The sequence below is a fragment of the Ambystoma mexicanum genome, chromosome 13 (assembly GCF_040938575.1).
Source record: "Ambystoma mexicanum isolate Mex_15411 chromosome 13, UKY_AmexF1_1, whole genome shotgun sequence".
Lineage (NCBI taxonomy): Eukaryota > Metazoa > Chordata > Amphibia > Caudata > Ambystomatidae > Ambystoma > Ambystoma mexicanum.
In genome coordinates this window covers 665,638,468-665,664,095 of record NC_090938.1, presented here as the reverse complement: position 1 = coordinate 665,664,095, position 25,628 = coordinate 665,638,468, and the positions used below count along the sequence as shown (strand labels likewise).

Sequence of the window (25,628 nt, the reverse complement as noted above, 5' to 3'; positions counted from 1 at the left end):
TCGTTTTAACAGGTTGCATTGTTTTTGGTGTTATTGATTGGCCGGAATGTGCCTGCTACCCACTAGGACTAAGCTTCCCCTTCGCAGGGGTGTTGCTAGGTCTTGAAAAGAGCCTGAGGCTACCCTAATGTAGAAACTCTCAGGACTCTGGGCTAACTAGCCTTTTGGTTGTAGCCCCTGATCTTCTATCCAGGGCTGCAACCAAAAGACCCCTCAGCCCCCTAGCAACGCCTCTGTCCCCCTGTATGATCCTAGTGCTTGCCATTGTCTGCTGGTTACACTGCAGTGTCCATACCCTCAGTCCAGCTGTGCATTGCCTATTTCATGGGGTTTTATGGCAAAGTCAATTTTTGTTTCTTGATCAACCCCACTGTTAGTGATCACCAACAATGCTTTTTGAACTTTGGATGCTTGGGTTAACGATTGCGTGCCTCTCTTTTATGACCTGCTCCTGTAGTGACCAAAGGGCATTGTAGTGAAACATTGAGACACACATAACCATCTAATCATCTCTCGTGGTGCGTGTGAAGTACTGATGGGATTCATGCTCTGTTTCCGGGCCTTCACGGGAATGACCGCTATCCTTCTTGTAGTCAAGATTCATGTTTGAGTTTGAGGCCCATACAGCAAGCATTTTACAAAGCCATCAGCAAGGGTCAGTAAATATGTCCATGCCTGTGGTCAGACTGTCCTATAGAGGAAGCCCAAGCCCAGTCACCAGTCTACTGAGACCAGCCAGCACAACAGACCATTACCCCTCAAGCCTCATTCTACCAACGTTCCTCACTGAATACAGCTCTACCCACCGCTCCACCCCTGTTCCAGTCCAGGGATCCCTAGCACTTTGAGCCCCCCCCCTCCATCTGAGCATGCATGGACCACTGCTTGAGGTCAGTCTAGTATAGCTGCAGATATTCCTGGGGAGGGGACTTCAAACAGTCACAAATATATTATGTGCATCATGTCAAAAGAAAACCGTTTCTTAATGGTATCTTTTTGTTATTTCTGTTAGCAAGCAAACTACTGGAGTTTTAAGGTCAGTATTTTTGATTTTCACCTTTTAATGCATGCGCTTTTCTCACAGTGCGAGTGAGTGTGGACTGCAAATTTGAGCAGATTTTGACGACTTCCTGTATTTAATAGTGCTAGATCCTTTCATTGTTGTTTTTAATTATTTAAAGAACACTGGTGGTGGTGTGCTGCATCTGGAGTTATATCCAAAATAGCCAAATGCTTCCTTTAGTGTCTAGAACCACAGTCTGCTTCAAATGTCTCCAATAGCTCCATGAATGTGTACTCCCAGACTCTATCTGATGAGCTGTGACCGCTTAGTGCCAGTGTTTAGTTAGACCCTCTTCCTGCCTGGATCTAGGCCCAGAATCCATCTCACATGGCCCCAAATCTCCTCCCAGAGACTAAATCCAGAGTCTGCCCCATATCATCTCGGGCTCTTTCCAAGGTTGGATGTCCATATCTGATGGTATTCCCCTGCCTTCTGCCTGGATAAATGCCCGGAATCCACCCCCAGTGACCTCCTATGGCCTCCCAAGGAGGGACTCTGCCGTCTCTGATTCGACCTCTCGCTCCCTCCCAGGTCTGATGTCTGAACCTGAGGCTAGATCTGTGGATATCTGAGAAACTCCTACCAAGGCCTGGAGCCAGAGACCATCTCATGTGACCCACCCCCCCCCCCCATCCCTCCTCCCAGTGAGTAAATGCAGGGTGTGCCTCAGAATCTCATTCCCCTTCACAGATGACCCCAGGCCTGCTACCAGCTTAGAACAGCTAGAGCCATCGATGTTATTCCCCCTGGCGGGAAGGAGCTGGCCTTAATTTAAACTCCCACTGTATCCAATCTGGATGCAATGGATCAACACAATGATAGAACTATTCATTCGACAATTTGAAATTCTTTTCGTGTATTTAATATTTAACAATGTTTTTACTTAAAACAATAGATTTCTTCTATGTTTTAAAAAAAGTAACACAAAATCTCTGCCCCCCCCCCCCCCGCTTATTAAAAGACCTTCCGTGTGTGGACCTTCCTCTGTCGCATTGGCTTCTGTTCCCGGCTGCATTTACTTTGTGACTGTGCTTTGTGTGTTTCGGCGCGTTTCCTAGTCTGATGAACAGAGAGGCTGCACAGTGTGTTTTGAGAATGTATCTAGCTCCATGACACCCGTGCTTAGCGCCTCGAAGTCTCGGATTGCCTTTTCCACAGTATCCATATCCTCTGGCGCACATTAGAATGACTGCATATTTACTTTCAGTTCCAGGTATCCTGTTCCACTCCGGAAGAGCAGTTCACCATATGTGTGTTACACGATATGCACGAGGCCATGCATCCGACAGAATAAAACAATTGCACTTTATGGTAAATCCCATCAAATTACACAGCAGGGCTGGTACATGCATCCTGTAGAATGCCTCCCTGGCCTGCTTTATATTGGTCGAACCTTGCCACCTGTAAAAATGCCCTGCCTAAAAACCTTAGAATATTCCTACTGGAGATATGAAAACCTTTCCATAACAAGATACCGATCTTAAATCACCACATTTGAAATTGCTGCGGTACTTCCACATATTCTGAGAGTGGCTGTAGGTTTGGGACGTAAATTACTAAAGGGTAGACGCTTTGGAATTTTTCCCTACAGACTGCTCCCCAAAACTGGTGAAAAAAATAACGAGGCTGAGAAGACTGAGGTTTTCTTGGTCAGGTTTCAAAAATGTTTTTTGCTTTTTTTAGCTCTTTTTGTTTGTTTGTAATAATACAGGGGACACCCCATGCACCCCCCCCCCCATTCCATGTACCTTAATTTATACCCTTACCGCACCATCTATTTTTTAATTAAAGTGCTAAACTACAAACATTTGACTAAAAAACACATTTTTGGGTCCTGTTTTCTGATTAATTTTTTTGGGCATTACCTTTTACTTTAAATATGTGGCAGTATTGTGCGTGTTTCCTAAGAAATAATTCAGAATTTAGTGCATTGAGATGTGGGCATCAGTGAGAGCACAATTTTACAGACACAATAGTATCTATGTGATTACTGCACCGTTTTTACTGCATCCCCCCACCCTACTCCCACCCCAATGTCTACATTTTTTCAATTTCGACCCCCTTTTCACCCCATATATGTTCGGGGAGAGACCCCCTACAGGCCCCCCTATATTCATTCTATACTATACACAATCCCCCCACATATATATGGGGCGAGAAGAGTCGCAGTAGAAACAGCGCACTAAGTGTACAATCCCCTGAAAAATGCTGTTTGAGAAGGACTTGAATGTGGTCATCATTGATGAACTTTTTGTTCGTGGAATTTATAAGAATAATTATAACTTTGAGTAACTGGAGAAGTGACCCAAGGTCAGATCACTGCTCTGCTCAGGGTTAAAGGAATATTGATGCGGGATCTAGCTTCAAGTTTGGGCCTAGCCGCAACTTAATCCTAAATGTGTCCTAATTGGGACTTGAATATTTTGCCATGATATGCCCTGAATTTTAATGGGCCTCAATGTTTTTAACTTTATCCCTTTAGGCCTTAAGACCTTTTGTACTCAAGCTTTTTCTTCCAATTTAACACCGGGTAGCGTTTGCTGCCTGGTTGGTGATGATATGTTCGATAGAAATAGCAAAAAAACCATATACGTCTTGTAAACTGCAAATATAGCCAGCGGCTCTTAAGGTGGTAAGTGGGATATCCGCAGCTCGCTGTGTAGGGGGTCTTAAAGAGCCTGCGCACCTGCTTACTCCTGCGCTGTGGGGGAAGCCGCTCAGAGCGATACCAGCTAACAACTCATAAACGTAAACTTGATAGACCTCCGGGATCTCTTTGCTCTCTTTCTGAGGAATTATTTGTAAGACTCCAAAATGTGTTAAAGTAAGAGAAAATAATGTTTGAAAGCTATTGTGTGCAGTGTGTTTGCACATTATTCATCTGATGGGACTGTGCTTTGTTTGGTAACCATAGACTGCCCATTCATTTGGATTTGATACACATTGTTTGAAGTGAAGGAAATGTTAGGGTAAATATTGAAGAAACACGAATAATTAAAGTGGAGTAATGGGCTTTTCATGGTTGGTGTGCAACTGATGCCACAGTGATTGCCAGAAGACGTTGAACGTGATACATTAGCATCATTTTGGCCATGGTTGATGTGGTGTGCCCCCTTAGACAGTCGAGAAGACTTTTGAACCGTAAGAAGACTTTTCTTTAATGTTCTATGCACTCCTAATTAGGTGGACTCTGTAACGGGCAAATAGCCTCTTAGTGATTGCTTTCTGCTGTTTTGCAAAATTGCCACCACATTGCAGGACCTTTAGAATCTGGATTTAGAGGCCTGGTGCAGTTCTCCTTTGGGGCATTCTTTTCCAATGAATGTTGGCTCTGCTGGGCCTTTGCTGGCCACCCCCAGATTGTTGACCTTCATGTGGGTTGTATTTTGACCTGGAGAGCAGGCCAGTATTTGCTCTGTGTAATGGGTGCTGCTGGAGGCAGAACCAGAAGTTTGGTAATTGACTTGCACTGTCTGGCAGAAGTGCAGAGCATCAATTTTGTGGTCTCCCATTGTTTCATTAAACGGACACCAGAAACCGCTGTAGGAAGATCTGCTTATCTTTGGGACCAATGAGTCCTAATGCTGCTTTTAAAATCAATGTGTGGAGCGGCTCTGTTTGATGCTATTTCTCATTGTTTGAAAATGAACACAAGAACTCCTTGCAACAATTAAAGTTTGTGAAAATCTAGCATTGCTCAGAACCCTGCACGCCAAATTACCATGTACATTAGAGCCAGGGGGGCAGCTCGTTCTCCGCTGAAACGGGGTGGGTAACTTAATTTAGGTATCTTGATTATTATAAAGGCAATCGCTAATGTGCCTTTTTTTCTCATTGACCTTATACATTAAACAGGGAAGTGGCGAGAGTCATTTTGAGGAGACTCAATGGCCACAGCCAGTCTCATAGTCCATAATGTAGTCTCACACAACATGCATTGGACCGGCAACAGTCAACACAGATGCTAGGAGCTTCCACACCCGATCCCTTACCAGCCCAGAAACCACGCCTGCCATTACTCCCTGTGCCACGGTGCACCCTCCCGTTGGACTCCTTATGGTGTGTACAGCGCTCCATTGCTTGCTAGGTAGGTTTGCATTATGCAAATTCCTGTACATCAATGCATCCAATCATAGCTGCCAACTGGCCCGCGATGTATTGTGGGGAGGAGGCGCATGTGCAACTGTAAAGAAATACATGCAAGCCGCAAAGGCTTCCTCTATCGCACAGAACCTCTACTCCGCCTCCTTCAGTTGTAGTTTGTGTTGTCGTCCTGTCTAAACATCTTGCTGTGTGTGGCCCTTGTTATGATAAACATTTCCAGAAGCTCACAGAAACCCTGGGTGCGCAGAGATGAAGGAACCCGCATCCGCCCATGTGCCTCACTCTTACCCTAGTGTTGGATGCATGCAGCATTGGCATGTCTCTCGCTCTGCCACACCACATATCGAGGTGTTCTCAAGACTGCCGCTCAGAAGCTTTCCACTGGACAGCAGTGGGCTACGATTTCCAGCCGAGCACACCACATTAAAATTCCAGTACCAGTCAAATCCAATAAAAGTAAACTCATTGGTGTCAATATCTGTAACCTCAGCCACTTCACGTGAGACATTAAGAACCTTGTAGCCCTCAAAGTTGTAGTTTGGTCTTTAGTCATGTGATTATTTTGGAGGAACACATTCGGCATAAGACCAATTATTGTCTAAATGTGAATGTAGCATGATGTTTGGAACCTCCAGATGAAGGCCACTTCACAGCTTTGACGTCTGCATATGGCTGACTACAATGATGAGTTGTGTCTCCACTCTACGCTTGTTGGTAGCTGAGGTTGGAGGGCACTCATCAATAGATCATACGTTGGCACAACTCTGCGAGTATGTGTATGGGCGACATCAATCGGCCTCCTTGAAGGAGTATGGTGCTGCTATGCGAGGGTGATGCAAGGGGGCACGAAGCGATAGCCTGAGTAGGCAAAATAGTGTGTGTGTGTGCGTGCATGCACGCAGATGCCGATCACAGGAAGGTAGTTTCTCCTAGTCATGGAATATGACTTCCTCCGCCAGTGGAAGGGACTGTTGATATGCCTTGCGGTTCCAGCTAAATATCAACCAGTATGAACTCCGCTTCATAACTGGGGGAATAATGAGCTCCCTCTTGGGGAAACCAGGAGTCGTGATTGATGCACTCACACTGTGTGTGTTTTCCGAACATTAAGTGAGGAATGCTGCATCTTAAGCATAGATTGGCAAACAAAGGGTGCCCTAAGATCCGTTCCCTCAAATCAGTAGGGTGGGAGTGTTCGCCAAACTACTAACCTTTAGAAGCCATCAGGGTAAGGACTCCTGAAGAAGGCCCCATACTTTATAGTGGGCCGAAACTGCCAGGACGTAGTACAGACAGGCTTGAGCTGGTCTGTGTGTTTGTTGTCGTGATGTGATGTAACTAATGTAAACCTAAGTGTTCTCCTCTGATGATGAACGGGGTATTGGTCTTTGAAACCCATGCAATGTTTGGTGGCTTTGGAATATGGTAGGCTGCCTCCCCCCCACCCCCCTCCACTAAACACGGACAGTTTGCTAGCAGAAGGCACTGCGTTCAGTGTCAGGAAGGACGCATGTACATCCTATGTTCTGATGAGGGCCCTATGTGGTATTGCCACATGTAATTCTTTCCTCCTGCGAGAGTATCTGCGACAATGCCGCCATGCCTGCTTGGCACCTCGGCCCACTGGCTGCTCAGCCATTCAGTGTCATGGATTCAGTTTGTCTAATTATTTAAGTATCTATTTATTATCACAGACCGTACACCTTTAATCAGGAAGGCGACCACGGGTTGAAAGGAAGACATTACGTAGCCTCGCCCTCTTCGCTTTCCAAAGATAAATCCAGCAAACCTGCAGTAGTTCTGGCAAAAACAAGCTGCTGTGCCGTTCCCCTCGGCGCTGCTGCGGTTGCCAGGCAACTGCCAGACCACTGGTTACCAGGCAGGTTGGCACCAGAGCCTCGGGAATTCTCCGTGAACTTGGCGGGAGGGGAGTCTAGGGGGCTGAAGCAGGCATGCAAGAGGCACAATTACAATTTTAGCCAGGAAGGGGCCTAGGCCCATTTAGGCGGCGCCCCCAAGCTGGATCGAGATTCGCGGCTGCTTGGCTAGGTAGTGCTATTGGCCCAATTCAACGGTACTTCTTTCAGAAACTCCAGAAAGAGAAAAGGCTGAGCAGGTACTGTTAGTCTGAACCCAGAGACCAGTGCATTAAACATTGAGTTCTGCAGCGTGCGCTCAACACGCCGAGTTATCTCCGCTAAATCTCGACAAAGCGATGCATAGTACGCGTACAACTTCACAGTTCACATGCGTCTTTAACCAGGGCAGTTTCTAGCCAACTTGGTGCCCAGGGCGAAACATCAGAATGTGCCTCCCTCCCCACCCCCACCCTAGCTCACGTCACTCCCAAACTACACCTCTGTCGCGCGACAAATCCCCTCCTTAATAGCAATAAATAATCCCTTTATAGATGAAGCTGGTTTCATTACATTGTAATTCAAGCACTTCACGGAAGAGATCTAATGTGACATCACAGCTGTTGCTGCCCAAGTACATGGTTCATCTGTGACGGGCTCTTAGGGAAGGCCTTGCCTGAATGCAGTTTCAAACTTTCCGTACTGGCACACTGCAGTGTGTTCATCCTAACGAGGTGTGAGGGCTCACTGGCCGCAGGCCCTATGTTGCAGGTGTTCTGTTTGTTCGACCTCACTTGTATTTCACAAGGGGCAATATTAGACTAACCATATGAATTATTTTCTGATAGGTTATCATTCCAAGATGGACAGTCTGGTACACTCTTATTTTACTCTTTCAAAATACCTCTGAGTGCGAAAGGGGACAAATAGCACCAATGAGGATTCCTGTATGCTTTGCATTAAATCGGAGCATTTCAGGACTATAACCTTGATCAGAGATCTCTACATTTGATAAATAAATCTGTGATAAAAGGATTGTATGTATGAATCTCTAAATGCATAACCGATGCATGGCTTGGTGCTCACATCACGGTTCACAATACTCACCCTAACATTAAAACTGTTGCAATCATGAACAATACATGCTCATTTGGACAGCTTACATTTTTGCATGCGAGTATTAATTGGCTGCAACATCAGCCACTCAAATGGGGGGGTACAAGGGCTCTTTTGCTTCTTGTTTCTGAAGAATTTTAGATGAGGAAGGGCAGGGTCTCACTGTGGACATGCCCAACCCCAAAACAGAAACATCTTTAGGGAATCATATCTACAGACAGGGCAGGATTCCGGACAAGAGAGACCCAATAAACAATGCACAGAAAGGCTACACAGAAATGATTGTATCTCTTACAAACTTGAGCCTGACGAGTAATAAATAAGCTGATGAAGCGTTTGAAATAAAACCGGCTTCCAGTGCATAGTAAAGGGTCCACAGTTCCTCAGCCACTACCTCCTCACCATTATGCAGGCCTCGGGTTATTTCTGCAAAAAAAGAGCAGGCCCATGCTTTATCTAGCAGAGCTGGCATTAGCGTTTCTCATTAGTGCTGGCCTCCTGCAGCTGGTGAAAATCATAGTGTGGCAGTGTAGAAAGGGCGCTTGGCCCAGTGGATGTCATTTGTGGCAACTTCTTTGATTGCTTTATGTCTTTAAGTGTGGGCACAGTATGGCATGCTCGTCAGAGCCACATGCACAAACCATCCCCGTGTGCACTTGTATGGACATTGGGCACATCAGAGAACAACAGGTATATGTTCCGTTACATAAGGGAGCACCACATAGATACTATTAACCAACAGGGTGGCGACTTGTGTAGCACACATCATTGCTGCAAACATATCAAAGCATTGATTTGCCGCTGTCTATGGTCTGCACAGTGACGCAATAAACCCTGCTTTCCTAATCAAGGTGCCAAGTGACATTGCAGTGCCATCTGGTGTGCCCGCTAGGCAGTGGCTTGTTTAGAAAATTAAGACCTTTGATACTGAGCGGATACATTTAGTCCATGGCCAAAAGCAGCCACTAGAATACTTAAGCAAGAAAATGACAGTTAACCTTCCCAGGGATGCGCCATATGGAACTAAAAAGTAATTTAAAAAAAATAAACGTTTTGTTGTGTCAAATAAAGAGACATGAACATATTTTTTAAATGCCCCTGTGTGGCATTTTAATTCTCTTTGAAGAATGGTAGGTTTGGTCAGCTAACTGATACTTGTGCTGGCCTGGTGAATAAAAAATGCCCCATGTTCAGTTCTTAACACTGAAATGTTGAGCGCACACTGTGTAAAAACAATGGCTCGTTAAGTGAGCCATCACTTATAAATTGCCCCACTTGAAAGGCTGTCAGCACAAAGAATGAGGGGCACAGGGTGTGTGACTCCTTAGCATCTCACACGCTGCAGTTGGAATATGCATTCCTTTGTTTGCATATTCCAACACATCGCAGTCGGCAGAGAGCAGCCAGCCGCACATCACAGAGGAGCACACACCGGCACAGCAGGCTGCTTCATCTGTTGTCTGGTAAGGTCAGATACACCTTTCTGGGAGGGCCCCATACTGGGCCCCCCTCCTGAGCTCTTTAGCTCTGCGCCCCAGGCCGTCGCCCGCTCAGCCCGGGCCAATAAACGGGGCTGTCTTTAAGACTCCGTTGCACGAGGCTGCGCTGGAAGTTTCCTACAGAGGGACATTTCCAGATACATATCCTGCGCCCTCAGTTCTCGGATCTCCTAAAGGACAGCTAAAGGACAGGAAGTCAGGGGCGGAGAGGGGGGGGCAGTGTGGGTCGAGCGCCTAGTTATTTACAAAGCCAGTTGCGGTAGAGCGCAGCAGGCTGGGAAGCGCAATGGGGCCTGATCCCTCCGCGCCCCAAATTCTTCTGCTGTCATTCAGGAAATGACAGCAAAAGCACAGAATGATATCCCTAGCCCTGGGGCCACTTGAAACATGTCGACGCAGGGCCAAAGAGCTGTATCTCCTCTCCCAGATTCTTTCACCTTCCAGCCTTCAATGCTTTCCATCGAATAACTTGGAACTGGAAATGGCTCGATCGCTTAATTTATGCTGCCTGGTGGAGGTTGTGCCACTTCTCTAATTGATATGCATAAATATAATCAAAAGTGGAGAAGGCCTCCTCAGTAGATTCATCTTAATGATTGCTTCTGCTTTAGTTCTGTTTGATTTTCCCTTTCCTCTTGTCTTGCATTGCCTTGTCTATTTTCTTCTTCTTTTCTTCTTTTGTGTCCCTGTAATCCTTTTAGATTAATATCTCATCTATTGCTACAATACATTTTAATGTTACCACTTATGCAAATACAATGTTAGTGAATGTCTGCATTTATTGTAACCTTGGCACATCTCGCTGATGTCTTTTGCCTGTTAACTCAATTTACATATTTATAATGGATTATTTAATTGGTAAGTCTTATAATTGTTTTCAACTGCTGATTATTATATTTCGTATAAAGTTATTTTTCTTAACAAAAACAGTAAAAAGTGTACTGAGGTTCAGCACTCCGCTGCAAACACTCCCAAAATGATCAAAGTCCTCTGATAACATAGTCAAAGAACCTACCATAAATCTACAATCTTTTACAAAACACAAATACATTTAAATTAAACCAAATATATCAAGGTAATCATATTTTTGCAACGGCGTTGCTTAGTCAATGACAAACTTAGCTTACTTGCTAGTGATATTTTAAGTCTTCTCCTAGAGATGTGAAAGATCCGATATACAGTTGATCCGATGTAATCACAAACCTGACAATTCGACGTGTAGACCAATAGCCAGTGTGGGAGATTGACTAGAGGTTGAATGCGTTTAGCGAGGCTCCCTCAATGCTCTAATCCAGTAGATTGCAGAGTCAGACACCATGTCTCCCTGGCTCACCTATGATATTTCGGACCAACCTTATGACGCTTAACTTTGCCCCAAATGCTGGCGGTAGACAAACCAAAGAACACAATTCCAATACTGATTAGGATATTGGAAACATAGGGCCCACACTTTAGTACTTATTATACAAATTTAAATATATGAACACATTACTAAGAAATCGTTATTAGAGTGGTGGGGAAAACGTAGTTGAAAAGAATCCGTTTGTTCTGCAGACGGTCAATAAGAACTTGGACGCAGGGGCAGAAGCGTATTTGCTGCAGTGAACAGGGGGTCATGGGATGATGAAGCCGGCAGGTCTCTCTGCCGGCCTGAAAGCAGTTGGTGGGGAATAGGGATCTTCACCTGTGAAGGAAGTTGGATTTGGTTGCAGCAACTGCAGTGAAGAGTCAGTCATTCAGATTCCTGAAGCGGGCACTGGCAGGAGACTGGGCTTGACAGGCACTGCAGTGTCAGATACACTACTATTAGGCATGTGCCCCCAAAGTCCAAAGGTGCATGCAGCCGCAGGATTGAAGTAAGGGCTCTTCTTGCTCTTTTTTTCCCCCCGCAATATTTCCTGTCTTCTGCTGTCTGTTATTTCTGAGTCTTGCAAAGTTTGTAGGCTGCCATCAGTTGTCTTCTCACTGACTTAACAATCTGTCTTGTGAAGTTGGTGCACTTCAGTTCTCTGGATTCACACATGCTTCAGTTATTTCCCATCGTCATCCTCAAAGAATGACAATGATAGTTTGAACTGGTAGCCCATTTACCTCATTTGTGTCCATTTCTCTGTTTTATTAGATTTACTATAGTACGACACTTTAAAGTTTACAAAAACATGGGCTGGGCAGTCCAAGCACAGGTAAGTCCCTTATTTACATTAGCTCCAACAACCTTCCCCATATTTCTTCATACAATTTCAATTTCTTCCTTTTTTTTTTTAAATAACCTACTCCATTTGAGACATTCTGCATAAATCATCAACCCAAGTGGACCTGCTTGGCACTGTGACATTTTTCCAATCTCTCAGAATAACCTTTTTTGCAGAAAGGGCCGCTCTAAACCAGCACCTTTGTGGTAAGCTCAGATCTTCCAGTAGGCAATCTTTCCAACCCCGCCCCCAATACTAGTCTGAAAGTCCAAATCCACATTCGTTACTAAAACTGGATTAATTTTTCTTGTGACTTCCAACCAAAATGACCTCACTTTTGAACAATCCCAGATCATATATTCGTATGATCCTTCCATGTGACCACAGCCCCAACAAACATTGGTATCATTCAAACCTCTCTCAAACATTTTGACAGACGTCCAGTATACATTATTCAGTATTTTGACCTGTCAGGGTCTTTCCCCTAGATTCAGCGATGTCAAGGCAACATTTCCACATATCCTTTCCCATTTCCCAGCCAGCACCTCTGAGCACAGGCTATCAGAACAGGCCCTAAAAAGTTGGTCATTTGGCCCCTTGAAGCTCATTAGGAATTTGTAGATGATAATTTCCCTATTCATGGATGAAGGGGAGAGGTCTCGAAGCCTGTAGACCTCCACGTTTGCTGCAAGTGCATCATGTCCATCGACAGCCTGGTCATCAGCATTAATGACTTAATCATTAATGCCGATGACCTGTCCCAACTAAACTCTCATGGCTCTCTTGCCCCTGCACTCTCAGATCTATGTAATCACTCGTTTCCTACTGGTTCTTTCCCCTCCTCCCTCAAGCACTCCCTTGTTTGCCCCCTCCTTAAACTTTCTGCAGACTCGACCTGTCCAGCCAACTACCGCCCTATCCATCACCCCCTTCCTGGGGAAACTGCTGGAGAAGTTGGCCCTGTCCCAACTCAACTCTCACACTAAATTTGTTGATGGTCTCCACAACCATCAATCTGGAGCATCCAGAGGTACGTAACTTCTGAACACCCGTGAAGAACTGCTCGCATCCCTGGATTCCAACTCCTCAGCTGTCCTCTCCCCTCTGCATTTGACACAGTCAACCACTCCATCCTCCTACGAAGGCTCCATGACACCCTTGGTATCTCGGAGCAGGCACTGGACTGGCTGATCTCCTTCCTTACTGACTGCTCCTCTCAAGTCATCCTGGGCACCTTCTCTTTTCCTACTTCCTTCTCCACTTGTGGTGTCCCCCAGGGCTCTATCCTCTCGCCTTGGCTCTTTAACATCTACCTTAATTAGCTGGCACTCCTCATCTCCTCATCTCCTCCTTCTCCCCCAACTTCCAGTGTTATGCTAATGACTCTTCTTCAAACTTCCTGCTGACCCTGTTGCATCTTCCATACTCCCTGACTGCCTTTCTGCCATCCAGTCCTGGTGCACTTCTAATGCCAGCAAAAACAGATATCCTTCCCATTGGGACCCCTGCTCCTGACTTCTTCCCTTCACTCTAGCCTTCCTCCATAGGCTCTCCCCTTCTTCTGAAGCCAGACTTTCTTAAATTCCAAAAGATCCTTAAGACTTTCCTTTTTACTCCCATCCCCTACCCTCCTCTCTCCTCTCCTAATCTCACTGTTGATTGTTTGGTGTACAGGGCCCTTATGCGTTCTCAGGGCCCTGCCCTCCCACACCGAATTGCCCCAACTTCTGTCTGTCCTCAGCACTTACATCAGCTCACCCTCCACCCTGGAGGCTTGCACTTACCTTACATTGCACTTCACCTGTTGCTCACCCATGAGGACCCCAGCACCTATCCCATTCACCCTCCCTTCTGCACTTGCACGTTCTGAACACTCAGAAGGCATAGCAGGTTCGCTCTCCCACCCAATAAATCTTTAATTATTTTAATTGTTTCACATCCCCTTGTCCCCCTCCCTGTATCCCTGTGGGCACTTTGAAACGGTATTTACTTCCTGTATAAGCGCCTAACAAACAAACAATAAATAAAATAAATCATTGACCTTGTGAGACCATTATCGGTCTTGTCACCACTAAGCTATCATTGACTGATGCAACCCTGTCTACAACTTAATTATCAGTGACCATGCTGCCGCAGACCACACATGTTGTCCTTCGAAATCTGTGCTCCATTGTCCCATAATAGATCCTACTGATCTGCCTGATATTTCTCTTCAAAAAGAGCTGTATGTCTCTTGTACTAAACACGATATCTCATATGATGACATTGGCGCAATGCCTTGACCACAAGACCATCTACCATGGAGCAGGTCCTAAACATTATGACTAGGGTGATCAGTTTCAGCTGTCGCCCAGGCACTCTACACAGGATCCTAATAATTTAGTGCAGCAGGCCTGAAGACAAGAACCCGTGAGTGCCCTGCCAGACATCTTCCATCTGGCTGGCTGCTTTATGCCTGCCAAATAAGTGTCACTTGGACAAACATGCCCTTCAAGTGTAAGATTGCTCTGCAAGTCCAGGCCACATGCAATTACCCAAGGCCATGCAGTTCTCAACTCTTGAATCTTAAGAAGATGGCATAGACGGTTATGCCTGAGGCACTGCAAGAGGTGCAGCGCAATATCCCTATCCTGAGGGTGAAGAAGATCTACGATAATAGCCCGTCAAAAGTCAGATAACATCAGTGGATCAAGATGACGATTAATGGGAGGATTATTTGCCCCCGAGGGATGGCAGCAGCATTCACCTTCAATAATCTTTACCCTGGATGACGTCTATTTCCAGAAGATGATTCCAAGATAGGTGCCTTATTTAATCTCTACTTAGACTTAGAAAAAAATCCCTTTCATTTTAGAGGAGGAAAGAGTGAGTTCTACCATCATACAACTTCTAGATACAATATGGAATATCAGTGCCCTAAGTTAGTAGCCCCCCCTCTCACCTCCTCCATATATATGTTGAGACAATAGAAAGAAATGCGGGGCTCCCAATAATGAGCCTCTCTGCTTCACAGGCCTACATAGACCTAAACCTGTCAAGATTGGCTGCTAAGTGATGGTCCATCAGCTCCATCTCACAGCTTTCCTGACAACGGGGAGGAAGGTTTCATCCTCAGTATTCCTCAGAATTAGGGCAAAAAACATGATATCAATCACCACCAGCTATGATCACAAAATGTCGTAGAGCATCTCCCAGCTCGTAGAACTCCTTCACAGAATGTGGTAAGAAGCCAAACACATCAAAGAGTTTATTTTTCTAATCATGTTATCAACCCGTCTATTAATATCCGTCATTGAATTCGGCAGTTGGTTTATGGGACAGTCCTCTGGCATCAGCCTGGCTGAAGGCTACCAACCTCAGGGTAATACTTGATATGCCCTTCCATGGAAAAGGCATAGTTGTTAAGGTAGTGGGTGACATTAAAAAAAATGAAGGCAATCATCTACAAAACCAAGGCTATGTGTTTTCTGAGAGATTGTAGATCTTTACGTACCTTTTTGATGTTCAATGTACCAAGAAGTGGCATTGAGAGCTTTCTCCACGCAGGTCCCAGCACCAACATCACTCTCCCTATGTAGAGGCTGCCAGAAGAAGTACCAGGAGCAGCACGGTTTCTAGGTTGTTGTGATTACAGTTCCTCCAAGCAAACTAAACTCTATAAACTCTAGGTTGGTACAACCACACCTGCTGCCATTTTTAGCACCCCATTATGGGGAAGACCATGCCAATCCTAAGTATGACACAATATAACATTAGGTCAATGGGGGTCTCTATATAGCCCTAAAAGAACACACCTGGAATTACAAAAAAAGACACAACATCCAAACCAATTTGTCAAGATCCTTGGACCCAGTTAGGGCAAAAAGCCAGAGCAAGCAAAGGTTTGGCTCTTCTTACTTTCTAATAAACGAAAGGAATGTCAATTGGTGTCCAATCCTAGATCTCAGACACTTAAACGTAAAGGGGGTAGACTTTTAAGATGAAGACTTTGCAGCACCTGAATCCATAGATTTGAAAAGGTGACTTCCTGAGCATTCTACGCCTAGAGGGTGCATAATTTTAAGTAGACATACATTATAACAGATTCTTTGTGTTTCATAAAAAACAATGTCCATTATCAGTTCCCAAGTCACCCCATTCACCTCCTATCCGATCCCAAGAGTATTCAAAAAGGGCCTGCTCCCAGGATCCTTTAAACTTCTGCATCAAATTGGTCATGTCTTCCTGTATCTGGATGACTGGTTAACGATTGGGCCATCGCAAAGGTCACAGGCAGACTGTCTTCAAATTACTTTAGACCTGCTGCACTCCCTGGAGTTTAGTTCACCTACAGAATTCCTCCTTCACTAACCCAAAGGGCAGTGTTCATCCCCCCTGGGCTAGCTGTGCAAAGAGTGGGTAGACCAGTTTGTTTGCTTGTTACTAGACTTCATAGCACTCTTGGTTTACAGCGTAAGGAAGTTGAAATCCCTCCTAGGTATAATTTATCTCTCGTCCCTGTAAAGACTGGAGAGGGGTATCTGTACTGCCCCCTCTATTGTAGGGTAAAGGCACAGAACAATCCCAGCAAGGCTCTGAATTGGGTAGCTGTGGACGAGCAGTCAGGCTTAAGCTTTCTGTAGGTGATGCAGGCAAGGTCTTAAGTACAGTGGTTCCCCAACGCCCCCAAAAAGGAATGTCCACACACTGTTAGGTGATTAGACAACTTCTTTATATAAAATATGATTTGCTACTGTTACCAACAGTCTATACATATAAATAGTAACACGGTGTACATGGAATACTTATTCAGAGAATGTTAAATATATACACTATGTGGTACCACACACTACTTAAATTCAGTAAGAACTGCACCAACTGTAGACAGTTTTTAAATGGCTGATGAATTCTTTAAGGTGTAACCAGCATAGAATTTGGCTGATGTAATAGAAAAGTTAGGGAGTAACTTATGTTGTCTATTACAGCCCAGTCCAATATTGTTCAAGAACGCTGTGCTTTATTTTAAAAGGTTCTACCACCCCAAAGTACCTTAGAGCCCACAGGAGAACAGGATCCAAGACGAATCCAGGACCCCTGGATGACTGCTGAGGCTAGAAAATGCTCTTCCTCGTCACAGTACCGTTGGTGCCTTGGCAGGCGAATTGGCATAGTTTCTCGGCTTTACTCGATGATTCACTCCGAGGATGGACCCCCTTTGGTAGAAGGAGCCACTGGGATGCTGAGTCCAAGAATAAAAAGGAACCAAAGTCTTTTGGAATGGCAGCAGTTTGGCTCTTCGCTGCGCTCTCCTTTTGGTCGATGATTTCTCTGACTGCAGAAGTCTTCCGAAAAAACTTGCTGTGGTCTCCTTAAAGGCTTGGTGCATGAAGAAATGACCCCTTGGACCCTTCGATGACATCTGGCGGGTGTATAGGTCACTTTTGGTGCCGGGTTTAGGAATATCATGGTTTTCCGACTTTCGGTTCTTTGGTGCCGCAGCACAGACCTGTGGACGGCTTCTGGCGACGTGGACTGGTCGACTGGAGTGGACCTTGTACCCTCACCAACTCTGGACCCTCAGGGCGACTTCGATAGCTTCTGTTGGTGAGAAAGCCACCGGCAGACTTTTCACAGCACCCAACAACTCTGGGCTCTCTCCAGTGGGAAAAAGTGGTCTGTGGTGACTGCAAGGATGTCCTTTCAAATGTTCTTAGGCAGTTTTGGAACTTTTGCTGCTCTGGGTGTCCAGCAGCACTATGTCAGGGTACCCCCTCTTCTGGGTAGTAGGCAGCAACAGCTTCCAGCGGTCACGAAACGCACTTCCGGACCACGGGCGACACCAATCGACTTCTCTGGTTCGAGATGTCTGGCACCCTCTTCTGGACTTCGAAGACCCCTAGCCCGGAACAGGAACAGAGGACTGGCTTCCAGGATACTCTGATGAAGAGTATCAGTTTTGTACGATGGTCCCTCGTAGCTCGGGTATAGGTCTCCTTTGCAGGTCCTCTCTCGATAAGTCCTTGGGAGACACGACAGCTTTCGGATTGTTGAAGAAATGTAGCAGCAGACTTCTCTTCCAGCTGGGCTTCAAGGAGCAGCTTCTTCTTGCTTAGCTTCGACTTCAGCTACTGAACAAATTGGTAAGTGAAAGATCCCCAGATATACACTCATTCACTCTGCCTGAGCCAGGCTCAGTTGGCCAATCACACAGGGCATTCATGCAGACAGGCAGCCAATCAAGCTCACAGGCATTCAGGCAATTCACTCCACCCAGGCACCCATGACAAAGGAATGTGGATTGGTGCAAGTTCCACAGCCTTTCAGCGAAATACACTGCATTCATGTCAGTTTCAGGCAGGGCTGCCTCATTCACTGTGTCACACACACAGAAACCAGACACCCACAACAGAGAATGTGAGTTCACTTCAGACTCCATTCACACAAGCCCCACCTACACAACACCTAGTAAGGCTCCAGTCATTCTGACAGGATGCAGCCCAGAGCCATATATGCTATTTCCACTCAACAGCCAGTCGGGGGGAAAGGGAACAACAGAAACCTGTATGCTGTTTCCACCCAACAACCATTCAGGACTTTGGGAAACAAGGTAAAAGGCAATGGGAACCACAAGGGCCATCTTTCCTTCTGTCCGGAATCCACTGATTCCTATGGCAGGGCCTGGGTATCCAAAAATGGAGGATACCCTGAGCCTCTGTCAAGTCAACATGTAGTTGCAACCTGCCCATACCCTGCTCTATGAGCAACACAAAGGTGCCCAAAAACACACATAAGGGACACAAGGGTTTACCCTCCACCCATGGGTGCCATAGAGGTATCCCCATTGGTGATGTTCACCAAAAGATAAGAATGAAGAGCTGCACTGCCAGAGTTCCAGGTGGGACCTCAGTGGCAGAAAACAGAGAAAACACACTCTGAGAAGTTGTAGGACAAGGACAGGAGGCCTTGTCCCTCCATGAGGCATTTCCAGCATCCTCGTCCCAAACCGTTTAACGTCTGCATGAAGTATGTACACAAAAAGATCGAGAAGGATTGGATTTGGCTATCTTGGAAAATGGGACAGCGCCCTGTCTTGGTGTGGCGCTCATCTCAATCGCCTGACAGCAAAGATCTTGTGGACAATGAATTAAAGGAGTCTCCTTGTCAACATCCTAGAGCTTCAGGGGATCTGAATGGCAAGAAGGCCCTCAAGGATTAACACAAAGCCTATCACAGGGGCTTTGTGGTTATTGTCCTTCAAGCAGTATGGCTGCTTTGGGTCAGCAGTGAACAGCCGGTTAAGATCCTCTTCGCCGTTGCTACGTTTTTCTCTTTGTGCCCGTGCTCACTCTTTCTTTATAGAGTGGGCAACCTTAAGTTCCCCAAGCATTTGGTTTGTGGCCACAGAATTCACATGGATCACTTTGGTGTAATGATAAAGTTGGGATCTGGACCCTGTTGCAAGGCATAGATGGAACTCTGTGGACAAGGATAACTGGCCTTCTAGGCACTTTGTGGCAGAACTGTGTGTTACCAGACAGCAGTCACAGGTGGATTTGCAATGTCAACGCCCATGCCTACTCGCTTAGTCAGGTCAAACAGCCCCTGAATGCTCTGGCTAAAACAAGGTTCCTTCCCCATTCACCTACTTGTACATGAGGTCTGTGACAAAGACCCTGTGCCATGGAAGGGAGGATGGGGGTTTAAGCTCTCAGGACATCTTTGGCTACCGTGCCGGGCCTGCTATACTAGCACTGGGCCGGTCTCACTTTCATTACCCAGAGCCACCCTTCACCAGTGGTCGAAGTGGATGAAAAGAAGTAGCGGAACTATGTTCCCTGCTGACCTGCCCCCCACAAAGCCCATACCTGGATGCCACATTTCCCCAATTCTACCCCCACCACTGTGTAAAGGTGGAAAGAAACACAGTGAAAGAAAATTCTAAATGTATTTTAAATGACCCTCACGTTATTTGTTGTCGTCCACAGGGTTCCATGTAATAATGTCGCCACAAAAATCTCGCCATGCAAAAATATTGCCGAAAAATTTGCCGTTTTTTGTGGCGGGATTATTGCATGGAACATGCGGGGGACACCCCCCAAAACTCCCAAACTTTTTTTTTTTTAAAAACTTTTTTTTGCCCCTGTCCCCATATATATGGCCACCCAAATAATATTGTCACGACATTTTCCTGGCGATATTATTTACGGCGACCATATATATGGGGTTATTATTACCTGATACCCTCCACAGCATGCAGCGATAGGCTTCCTCCCTTTTCTTCACACTCCTTGTTCAGTTCCGCCAGTGCACTACTCCAGTGGTGACGGTGCGCGGTACAAATACCTTTAACATTAATCACCGACCATTTGCATGCCTGAAGGGACATGCTAAAGATTAAAGCCACCTCTCGCGCCTACCCCTGATGCAGTGCAGGTTTAAACTTCTTCTTGCACTTTTATCTTAAAATGAAACCGCTCGAACGCTCTCTTTTTAAACTAAAAGTATAGGAACAGTGAAGTTTAATTTAAAAAGAAAGTAGAGGAGCACTGATCCCGCCCACTTTGACCACTACCCTTCACAGGGCGACCCTGTATGCCTGCAGGGACTCTATTGAAGAGCTGTGCATGTGTGCCAAGACCTTGGAATGCTGCCATCCTTCCCTGTGGGGTCCATTATGCCAGATGGCATGCTCAGCACTTGGCTCTAGCATCTGAAAGGACGGGGTGCTACCTGGGCTGGTGTGGAAAACTATCTTTCAACACAGGATTCCGTGTGCCGGGTGGGACTTGCATAGAGGTGTGCTGGCATTCTGGGAGAGTCGGAGGAGCTGGAGCCACCAATACATACGGTCAGCTTCAAGTAACCAATGTGAATCCCGGAATGGGAGGCAGCCTTTCTTTCTGATCTCAACAAGGCCACCAGGATTTGTACACTTCGGAGGACTGGCAGGGAACGACAGGTGACCTCAGTAAGGAGAGGAAATGTTTGCCCCCATCAGGTGGTGTGAAACAAGATTGAGAATAAACCCATCATTTCCAGGCCATTAAAGATAGGGTGAGTGAGTAAAAAGGCTATAAAAGGGCAGTGGAATTCCATTTGGGAGCAGAGGTCAAGCAGTTGGGAAGATCGGGAGAGAAAGCACTGAACCTGGAGGCTCACCCACTGGCTTACCTGAGAGAGAAGATGGTTTTTAGAAGAGCAGGAGGCGGGAATCCTGTAAGGGCTACCCAGCGAGCTGGGCACTATATATCTGTGATTGTGGTTGAGAATCAAAGAAGTGCGCCAGACTTTGCTACTCTGGAAGGGTTTACAAATGGCAAAATGGCAAGCTATGAGTTATATCACTAGGAGTATGACAAGATGTGTGCTGGGGGCTGTAGTCCTGAGAATTTACCTGGATCAGAGATCCAGATTGCCTTCTAAATGTGCTGAGGTCTGATCTACTCCTATGTCTTTTGGTTAGATTGCTAATAGGGGTTTCCAGGTAAACGCCCAGTCCATATGGGCATGTATCGCTTCCACATCATGGCAACCCAAATGAAACCCCTTAATGTTGTTTGTGTTGTGTGTTCTTTTGGTCTGCCATATTGACTACTTGAAAGGTTCCTGGATGTGGGCTGTAGGTGGTGTGCCACACTAATGGTGCTCAAAACCCTATTTGCACGGTAGGCAAAGAGTGGCTCTCAAGAATTGTAGCCCTACAAATTCAGCTAACCCTAACCAGTATACTGAATGGTGAGGGATCATGGGAGTGCAGGCTGAAACATCCGAAGAGCCACACAATGTGAGCCCTCCTCTCTGTGGTCAGTGGTTCGGTAATCACACCCGTTTACTAACAAAAGGCAGTACCTATGATTTGGGTTCTCCCACAAAGTAGGGCATGGATTCTAGCGGACCCAATGTACGTTATCAACTGGACTGAAGACAATTCTCCTAAATATCATTTTCACTTTTATAAAAATACTTTGACAACCCTAAAACAATCTGTCCCTTTTCATCACTGTCCATCTGTGCTCCAATCTTGGAGTAGGTGGAATCTTTTCTGGGCCCATTTTAAAATTGGAAGTTTAATATTCGAAATGGCCTGAATGTCAGCCTGGCTCCACTGTGCTCTGAGCACACAGCATGCCCCACTATTTCAGATTTATTGTGAATAAACTGCTTCTGTGTGCAGGAAAGTTGCAGTGTGTCCACAATCCTTTCAGGGCCACCTAGAACAAGGGGCCTAGATATGGCCTAATACAAACCCTCTGAGGAGACTGCAGGTTGTGGGTACGCTGTTCCAGCTGCAGCCGGCCCATGGTTTATTATTTATTGAAGTGCAAACCGCTTCAAAGCACCAGAGAAGAGGCAAAAGCGGGAGGGAGGTTTCAGGTAAGAAAAAGATAGGTGCAAATCGTAATTGATTGCAATTCCAGCATAATTCCGAATAAACCTTTTGGGAAAAAAAACGAACCCAATGTAATATATACAAGCTGTTGGGCAACTCTCACGTGCTAGAGAGAGTGAGCCTTAAGTCTGACAGTCTGTGCTGTAATAGGTGAGGGTAGTGGTCAACGAAAGACAGTACCATCACAGGTCATAGTATAGGATTAAGTACCAAAAGCTTCTTGAACAAACAAGACCCTGTGTTCTAAACCTTTTTGTGGTTCTGTTCTGCCTGGATTTCCATTGGCAGTTTATTCCAGTTTCTAATGGCCATTCTGCTGATTCCATCTGATTAGAGGGGTGGATAGCAGGTTAAGGCTAGCTGCTCTCTAGTTCTTGCTGGGTTGATGCTTGCCTATGCTAGTATTCATGTAGGTAGGAGCTTCATTCTGGAGAGCCTTATGGATTGTGCAAAGAAACTTAAATGTGATTTTTGGTCGGTGGGAAGCCACTTTACTGCTTCCGACTCAGCCATGATTGCATCCTATGGTTTCATCGAGAAGATCAAACGTGTTGTCTTGGCACTCAGTTACTGTCAATGGTGAATTAGGTGTTTACTGAGACCTTCGTACATTTAGTAAGGTATGTAAATTGTGGAAGAAATAAAGCACAGATGGCCACAATTGTTTTTGGCATCTGGAGCTTCGGTATGATTTTCTGTCTCACCTGCAGTGAGGGTTGTGTTCCTGTATGTCTTTCTTCTTCTATGATTTGTGGAATAAATGAGAGCTGATTGTCAATTTGCAGATTCTTGGCTTTCCTAGTTTGGATCCAAGGGGGATCACCACGATGCAGGCTAAAATGATCTAGAATTCCAAGTCAGATCACCATCTTTGCTGAATGTAGAGCAAACCGAGATTCTTTATTGTCCAGTCTTGTATTTGTTGTAGGAAATCTCCACGGGGAGCAGGGGGCATACATTCAAATTGAAGGCTACGAGCCAGCCATAAACAAGTCCCTTGTCACACACACATGCACACACTTTCTTACTCAACAAGAGTAAAATATCATGGCCAATAGCTGGTGAAGAATGTACATTTTGCTCCCTGACTAGGAGCATTATGGTTTCTAATGAATGGGTCCAGTAAGGTCTGATAATCCTCAGTGTACATTTGGCTAGGGTAAACTGTTCAATAAGGTCTGCTAGTAGTTTAACTTGGATGTTCAGTTTTGCAGCCCTGGGGATGTCCATGTTCTAATGGGCATGGAGCTGATGTGAAACCCCTTTTTTGCTTGGGTGGGTCTATTTTGTAGTATTGCATCCAGTTAAGCATACTGCCCTCAAGTCCTATGATAGTTTGAAGTTCATCACATTATGGGCGATGTACTGTTATAGGCTGCGGCGAAATCCAGCAAGATAAGTACCATCAATCTATTGCGTTCTAGTACCTCAAGGCTGTTCTCTTATATGGCTAAACAGCAAGTCTGTGTTCCTATTGGACCTGAACCTTCATTGGTTAGTACGGAGAAGTTTAACATTGTTTACTAAACTCCATGAATTATGTGATTTGTAGCAGTCTTTCCAGGTTTTTTGCCCACAACGGAACCAGGAAAGATTGTGGTTAGGCTTTTTGTTTTTTAGCAAAGGCGCGATGGTTGCAGATTTGAGTGCTATAGGTTGCATGCCTTTACACTAGGATGCATGGTACTGCTCTATTATATTATAGGCCCTTTTGTATTGGGCTATCTCAGCATGGGGCGGAGGGAGTATAGAGCAGACCAGTTTGCCAGCCAATGCTGTGGATGGTTGGGATTCAGTACTGAGCTCTGAGTAGATTTTAAAAACACGTGTTAATTCTTCTATCAGTCAGTTCATCAATGTCCTTTGCTTTTGTCATTAAGGGACTTAAGCTATATTCTCTCAACGTTTCTTTTCCTCTGCGCCAGTTCCTGCTCAAACCATAAGTTTCCTTTTTTTCAGCAAAGGATTAAGGCTTCTATCTGACATGGGCACAATGACATTTAAGATTCTACCTAGCTCCTCCTCCGTGGAGCAGAGCAGTTCCTCTGGGCAGCTTTTCTTGTAACGTCAGGTTATTTTGGGTCGCAAAAGGTTCTCTACATTTTTGTTAAGTTTGTGTGGCGGTCCTCATAATCTTAATTCTCCGATGCTGATTATGCCTGTTCGTATGACTGTGAAGGCTGTTAGTTCAACTGCAATTGCTGGTCTGTCCATGGCAAGAGGGTGTGTTTTTGGTAGTGCTGCTAAATGGGGATATTGAATGTATAAATGATGACCAAAGCATGTCCACTACTGTGTGTGGCTTTGGAAACCCAATGAATCTGTGGTTATCCATATTTTTGATGAATTATCTGCTGGTTTTAGGCCAAGCCAAATATTCAGATCCCCCTATCACAATTAGTCTATTGGCATTAGTTTGAATGTCGGCTGCTAGTTCTGCCCATTCCGTCAGGAAGTAAGTGGTGGGCTTCATGGACGATGAGCATTTATGATCATGAGTCAGGTTTTGGTTGCATTGATATTTTCAAGAGTATATCGGTCCTTTAGCCAATGCTGTTGTCGACAAATTATCATGGAAAATTGGCGCAATTCCACTACCAAATTTCCCCTCTACTGGGATTTTGTAATAGTCGGGGATCATAGAGGTAATAATCGGTGTAGTTATCCCTGAAAAGCATTTTTGTGAGTGCAAGCATATTTATTGCAGTTTCATGGAGTAGGGCAGGTATATCTGATGCATGTTTCACAGCAGAACATCATTTAAGGGTCCCAAGCTTGATTGTGTTTCGGGGGGCGGAGGTCTCATTCTGCACTTAACTATTTCTTTGTGACATTTTAGTGATTATTGGACTGGATCGAAAAGCAACATTGGCATCATTAGTTCACCCCGGTTGCAAAGTGTGGGGGGTGGTGGATCAGTTGCCTGCGGCATCCACAGTACCAGCTGATTTCCCTTTTCTACAAGGTGTTACTTGCATTATAGCAATTTGTTCTACCATTTGCGTTTTCTCTTTCCCGCTGCTGGGCGAGAAGTTGGTAGGCTTCATGCCCCTCTACAAAGCCCTCGAGTGAGTATCATTGAGGCGATGGTCGTAGGGAATGTAAGTAGTTGAGCAGCACACTACATATCCCACAATAAAAGTGATGGCTCTGTTAAAATTCTCTAGAGTAGGAAGTTTGGTTTTGAACATAATCATTCCATTGCAATCCAGGTTGTTCATTACTTTATTTTCTTAGTATACTACAGTCATACTTAATTTACTGTTTGTACAAAACATACAAAATTTAAAAAGACTATAAGTATGTTCAAAAACATAGGATAACATGTTAACAATTTAGGTAAACCATTATTCAAGACCTCAATGCATCTAAAAGACCCTTAATAACCTAACAAAATGTAGTAAAATTATAAATTAGACCAATATTGTT

At 45.2% G+C, this 25,628-nt stretch overlaps 1 protein-coding gene across 15 annotated transcripts in view; it reads left to right on the top strand.

Moving 5' to 3' along the window:
• Positions 1-25,628, top strand: part of SRCIN1 (SRC kinase signaling inhibitor 1) — a 1,709,922-nt gene that overhangs the window by 1,047,979 nt on the left and 636,315 nt on the right. For 13 of the 15 annotated variants that reach the window (XM_069634672.1, XM_069634685.1, XM_069634684.1 and 10 more), the window contains one exon: positions 1,013-1,036. The exons of the other annotated variants lie outside the window; for them this stretch is intronic. In XM_069634672.1, coding sequence (XP_069490773.1) covers positions 1,013-1,036 — 24 coding nt within the window. The remainder of the gene's footprint in view (positions 1-1,012; positions 1,037-25,628) is intronic. 15 annotated transcript variants of the gene reach the window in all.